General features: G+C 46.9%; 1 protein-coding gene across 6 annotated transcripts in view; it reads right to left on the bottom strand.

Annotated features, from left to right (window-relative positions):
- Positions 1-3,917: 3,917 nt before the first annotated feature.
- LOC146275069 (ribosomal protein S6 kinase alpha-3) overlaps positions 3,918-6,150 on the bottom strand; it is a 23,423-nt gene continuing 21,190 nt past the window's right edge. For all 6 annotated transcript variants that reach the window (XM_084702894.1, XM_084702893.1, XM_084702896.1 and 3 more), the window contains 5 exons: positions 6,123-6,150; positions 5,876-5,952; positions 5,523-5,640; positions 5,294-5,434; positions 3,918-5,126 (listed from right to left, as the gene is read on the bottom strand). The exon at positions 6,123-6,150 is cut by the window's right edge and continues 134 nt beyond it. In XM_084702894.1, the coding sequence (XP_084559020.1) occupies positions 5,004-5,126; positions 5,294-5,434; positions 5,523-5,640; positions 5,876-5,952; positions 6,123-6,150 (487 nt within the window). In that variant the 3' untranslated portion in view covers positions 3,918-5,003. The remainder of the gene's footprint in view (positions 5,127-5,293; positions 5,435-5,522; positions 5,641-5,875; positions 5,953-6,122) is intronic.

Below are 6,150 nucleotides of genomic sequence, written 5' to 3'. Positions count from 1 at the left end.
CTTGGTTGTGGTTTTCTGACCTCCTGAAGGGGGCTGATGAGACGTGTGGGGATCCACCAGACAGCCTGGGTTCTTGTGCCTGAGGTGAACTTCCAACTGACAACTAGGACAGCGCTTACTGTGGCGCTCTCGTTTCTATAGAGATGACCTTTAACCCACACCCCGACCCGACCTCTCCCTTCTCTCCTTGTGGCTTGTAGTATTTTTGCACTGAAGACTGGCAGCGGAGGGCACGCTTGTGTTTACTAACTTATTTGTGACGTTACTAGGAACACCACCTCTCGTTAACAGCGGCTGAGTAGGAGAAGATTTCTGTTGTCCTCGGATTCTACGGAGAGCCAGCTTTGATCTCAGACTTAGGACTTTTCTATTCTTAGTTTGTTTTATACTACGGTATATTTATGCCTACTTACGATCATTCTGTCGGCTAAATGTTTTTTTATTGTTTAAACCGAACAGCAGCTACGAACGATTTAAAATACAGAACAAATAAAGGAAATGTAAAAAATAAGAAAAAAAGAAAAGCTGGATTTGTTCCGCTGTTTTATTTTGCTGTTTTTGAATGTAAAACATGGTTTTCATTTCTTGTTGTCAAGAACTGGCGGTATCAACAAAAAAAGAGGTTTCTTGATGAGCGTTTGCCACTTGATATAATGTGAAAGGCATAGCAAGTATCATGTCTGTCAATGTTAAAATGCTGCTGGTTTGTTCGAAAAACGTTTCTTTTTTTTGTTTTTCTTTGTTTTTTGACAACATGCACTATAGCTACCAGGAACTCGTCTACAGTGCACTGAAAAAGTCCCTAAAACGAGCTAGGTTGCAGAGCAGTGGGGACGAGTGATGACACTAAAACACACTACTACCCTGCTGATGCAGGGGCCTTTCAAGTCTCCCCGGCTGTGTGGCTCACAAATTTGCCCACAAAAATAACTCATCTTTTAACGTGTATTGTCGATCCGGGGCCTGTCATGCCATTTCAATGCAGAGCTGCTATGCAGAACTTTGAACACTAGAGGGAGACAAGACTTTGAAAAAGAAATGTAATCCAATTTGGAAGAAATCGTTCCATTGCTTCAGTATGCCTTTGACACTGTTTTGTCTTGTCATCCAAGCGTAATCAAACACACATTAAGTATTTGAAACTTTCTTTCAAAAATATTTGGTACAGGCCAGAGTGGTCAGGATTAGGGTTGTTGATGTGTAATCATTCAGTTTATACCCAGGCTACTTCTACTGGACCAGAGTGGCAAATGAGGCCTTACCTAAACTTGTAGTTTGTTTTCTGCTCTTAGTCAATATTTCTTGACTGATGCAGCTTCAGTGCGGAAGTTGGATATCTACATTCATAGATATGTCTGACTGTATTGCATATGTTGTTTGTGCATTGGTAAATGTAGTGAAATATCTATGCACACACACATCCACCCACACACACCCAGTACATTCTCTTTTTAACGTTGCAATGTATACAAAAATGAAATGACAATTGAACTCTTTAAAGATATTTCTGAGTCAGGCGGAGGTCAGGATTGGGTAGGTAGCCTACACAGATGTGGGTATGCCTAGACAGAACAAGGACATTGAGAATCAGTTTCACCTGTTTAGAATTCTGGTGACGTAGGAGGCGACATGTTGCAAACACACACTTCTAGAAAACAACTTTATTTTGTTCTTTCTCAGATGTCATGAATAGTCAACGTTTTCTTTGATGCCGTTTGTCTTTAAACACATGAAGACTCCCCTTTGTCCCCACCCCCCCATCGCTGAAACACACATACGTTTTTTTTTTTTTGCTTGATTTTGAACAAAAAACGAGATCTGTTCCGACTGGCTTTTCAGATGTCATCTGTCAGTTTGGACGGCCTCTGCAGACAGCGCAGGGAGAAGACGTGGACCATGTGTGATGTGGTGAATGAAGCACCAATGAGAGCTTGGGGTTGTACATAACGCGCCTACCAGTCGTAATTGTTGAACTTTTAAATGGGTTAAAATGCTGTACTGTATATGGAAGGGTTCAAGTGGTACCCTTCATTGTATGTTTACTGTATTCTTTGATATCTAAATGTTATGTACTGGAAAGGTCAAATATATTTCTAGAGCAAATTTGGATTTTATGCAAATTGTTGAAACTGTTTCCTGGAATTAACAGCAATAAATACAAAATGCCACAAAGCTGTTTGGAGTTTTGTTTAGTTTTACAAGCCGTCTAATTAGAGGCCTCGCTCATAATGTAACCAAAAGTATGATTTGTGAGACTGCAAATTACATAACATATTTGTAACAACTCTAATAACGTAACTTTGTAAAAAAAAAAAAAAAACGAATGAATGAATGAAAATCCCCCAGTCTTTTACTGAAGATCCTTTTTATTCATTTCAGTAGAAACCCCTACTCTTACGAGACTGCAGATAGAAAACCAGAGCGTTGGACTAGCAGCAGGACTGGCTGGATGCACACAGGCAAACATAACTTCTCCTAATAGGAGGGGGGGAGGGGGTGCATTGGAGAATAGTAGTGAGAAGCTGAGCTTCCACTTTCTGACACATGGAAGGAAGCCCCTTTTCACATTCTCTCTCCTCACATAAAAAGCATACGAGACAAAGATACTAATATGCACATATATTAAAACATATACAAAAGCTCTGGAAGGGAGCATAACAACAGTGTTTTCTCTGAGTAATGAAGTTTGAGCCCTCTTCATGTTCCCAAACTTCCCAGGACGTCGCCTGCTAAACGTCTCCGTAGCGTTGCGTGATCCACTATCACAGCGTTGGAGTCGGGGTCGGGGTTCTGGAAAAATGTTTCCCCTCCATGTTCTCCATCTGGGCCTGGAGGGAATGGAGGAACTCTGCAGACGTGGAAGTACACTGGAGGGAAAAGGGCACGTGGGCTATTTCAGGTGCCTATTGATCGTCTGTAATCTAAGCTGGTTGACGGAACCGCTCACATGAAACGTGTCCCCAGACGCATCCGTTTCCCAGAATCCTTCTGTGTCAAAGACGGTCAGTCCCACCCAGCTTCCCCCTCCTGTGTTTGAACAGCTGGAAGGGAGAAATGCTTTAGACTAGATGTCTGTTAGATTCGCCTTCCAGTTAAACTGACAATGGCCAGCTAGTTAAGTAATCTGTTGATTGGAAAGAATCTGTGGTACGGATGAACTCAAATCAAGCCAACTACTGCTACAAACCACTGATTGCTACATTATACATAATGATAACATTGCAGTTATTACTATATGGTGCTTTCAGTTTAACAGGCTTGATGGAGAAGTTCAGTTCAGAGTTTCTGGGAACCACCATACAGAGCACAGTGTGCATCCCAATCAACAGACCCCCTGGAGAGAAGATCACTCTCAGCTTTGCAAACAACACCCTGATCCTAGGATCTGAGCTGAATGGATATTTAGCCAAACCAAGACAGAGATGAAGGAAGATAGCCACCAAGTCAGAGAGACTATTAGAGAGCGGGTCACTGGACAACGCCGGCCATAACACGACCACCATTTTTCTCTGACCTGCACAATCCTCTCTACGTCTGCAGGGGTTGTTTCTGGCTATTTCAAAGAACAGAAGAGAATAAGGAAAGGGTTAAAACAATATCCATGGACTGAAATTCCCTTCAACAACTCGACTATGTGCTTGTTTCACATCACTCTCCCTAAGTATGTATAAAAAATGCATTGTTTTGAATTTCACATAAACCTGAGTTGCTGTACTGTCTGCATATGTTCAGTTCTGTGTCCTCGATTGCTACACACACTCAGCCAATCACAGGCCGCCCGCTCTGGCCCAGACATGGCTATCCATGGTGGGGGTCTGTCTTCAGGGGTGAAGATGGTCCCCCGTCTGTGCTTCCAGGAGCAGGGCCAGGACTCACCTCCCCCCCCCCCCCCCACCACTCTGACACCCCACCACCCAGCAGGGCTTACATGTTGCCAGGTAACCAGGCCATAAACCACCAGTTGCCTAGTGACGGAGCATAAAGTTAAGATTCCTATTCAGGGAACCTGACACTCAGAGGAGAGGGGATCCGCATTCTCTGGGGTTGTTTCTGGGTTGGGCAGAGAGGAATCATCTCTCTGTGTTTGCCAAGCCTCTTCCTCCAGACATTCTTGTGCAGCCCCCCTTTTAAAGCCTTAGATGGGGGCTATGGGTGTGGAGGGGTTCCAGTCCTTCTGAATTACAACTGGACATCTCTCATGTCACTCTGAGCTCTGCAGAATCTGACTGGCCGTTGCCTCCAGCCCGGTGGAACTTTTGAAACTCGGCTGGGGCAAACTTGGACTGACTTTCTAGAGTCCCCCGGTAATGACCTCACCACTTCAGTCCCCGATTGATGACAGCATCACCTCAGTGGCTACATGTGTTGTTGACATACAGATTTACAGCTATAAGTAGTACATGGAAATAACAATATCGGTCTTAGATGCATACAGCAGATTATCATATAATCTCTCAAAATGTTCCCAAAGGTTACATAACACATTCATGTTCCTGGCACGAGTCTGTCCGTCCTAGAAGCAGTACTGATTGTCCAAAGCAGGATGGAGATACTTGTGAGGACAGCCGTCTCCCTTCTGTTCACCCTGGTCCTGGAGAGCTACTTGGACGGCAGGCGTCATTCTTTCCTCCAGCCCAGCGCTGACACAATAACAAATCAAGTGTGTTAGAGATGGGCTGGACCCAAACCCCGCTCTCTCTCTCTCTCTCTCTCTCTCTCCCTACAGCCCCCGCCCCACCCTCCCCTCCCAGGATCAGAGTGGAGAAACACAGAGCAACAGGACAGGGGCAGGGAGGGAGGGGGTGGTGGTAATGGAATGGAGGTAAAAGGGGCAAGGGGGAGGGGGGGGTCGCTGTGCTTCTATTTGGCGTTGGTGGTCCCAGGTGCTCCAGGGTCACCCGTGGGCCCAGGAGGAGGGTTGACTGCGCCGCACCCCCCCTCCCCCTCTCCCCAGCAGGAGGTCAGAGGTCGGAGTCACCAGGGAAGAGGTTAAGGTCATGAGGTCACAGGGCGGTGGAGGTAAGCTTCTTCACCCCCCTCCGCTGGGCGAGAGTGGAACAGCCCACAGGCTCCAGGACTGGTGGTACGTTCCTGTTTAGGGCGGAGTAGGTGGCTGCCATGGCACCCTGAGAGAGAGCGAGAGAGCGAGAGAGCGAGAGAGCGAGAGAGCGAGAGAGAGAGAGAGAGAGAGAGAAAGAGAGAAAGAGAGAGAGAGAGAGAGAGAGAGGGGAGGGGGTCAGCAGCTGATAGAACCACATCACAACACTGTTCCAAGTAACGTAAACACAGCTACCTTGACCAGGTGGGGGGCGTCCTGTCTGTTGAGCGTGTATTTGGGCAGCTGGTCTCTGTGTGTCACCCAGGGGTGTCGGAGGACCTGGCCCGCAGTCAGCCTCTGGTGGGGGTCGACGTGCAGCATCTTAGACACCAGCTCCTGGAGGTCAGGGGTCGCGGGAGGTCAAAGGTCAAACACACATCAACTGCAGGCATATGCGTGCTTGTGTGTGTGTGTGTCTGTGTACCTTGGCCTCTGCTGAGACAGAGTTCCAGTAGCCTCCAGTCAGAGAGAACTTGCCACTGCCGATCCGAGCCAGGATCTCCTCTGGAGTGTCTTCTGGTCCATTAGCGAAGGGAGTGAACCTGAGGGGGGAGAGACGGAGGGAGAGGACACAGAGAATGAACATGGAGGAGGACCAGGTATGAAGCCTGATCATAACAGTAATAATTAATAGAGGAGAACAGGTGAATTAGCCTTCCACACAGACCGCCAGGCACCAGACAGCCAGGCACCAGACACCCAGGCACCAGACACCAGGCACCAGACACCAGACAGCCAGACACCAGACAGCCAGACACCAGACAGCCAGACACCTACCCTGTCAGCATGGTGTAGAGTAGAACACCTAGACTCCAGATATCACAGGCTGCATCATAGCCCTGCTTCTTCAGTACCTGCACCACACACACACACATACATTAGGTATCTTATAGCAAAGAATTGGATGTATCTTGAAACACAGTGAGATTGTGAGATCAAATCAAATAGTAGGACTGACAAAGATTGACAGACAGACAGACAAACAGACAGACAAACAGACAGACAGACAGGCAGACAGACCTACCTCCGGGGCTACAAAGTTAGCGGTGTAG

This window comes from Hypomesus nipponensis, chromosome 8 (assembly GCF_054491055.1).
Source record: "Hypomesus nipponensis isolate SF chromosome 8, ASM5449105v1, whole genome shotgun sequence".
Classification (NCBI taxonomy): domain Eukaryota; kingdom Metazoa; phylum Chordata; class Actinopteri; order Osmeriformes; family Osmeridae; genus Hypomesus; species Hypomesus nipponensis.
Note: the sequence above shows the minus strand (reverse complement) of the source record. Positions and strands in the feature narration are given on the sequence as shown.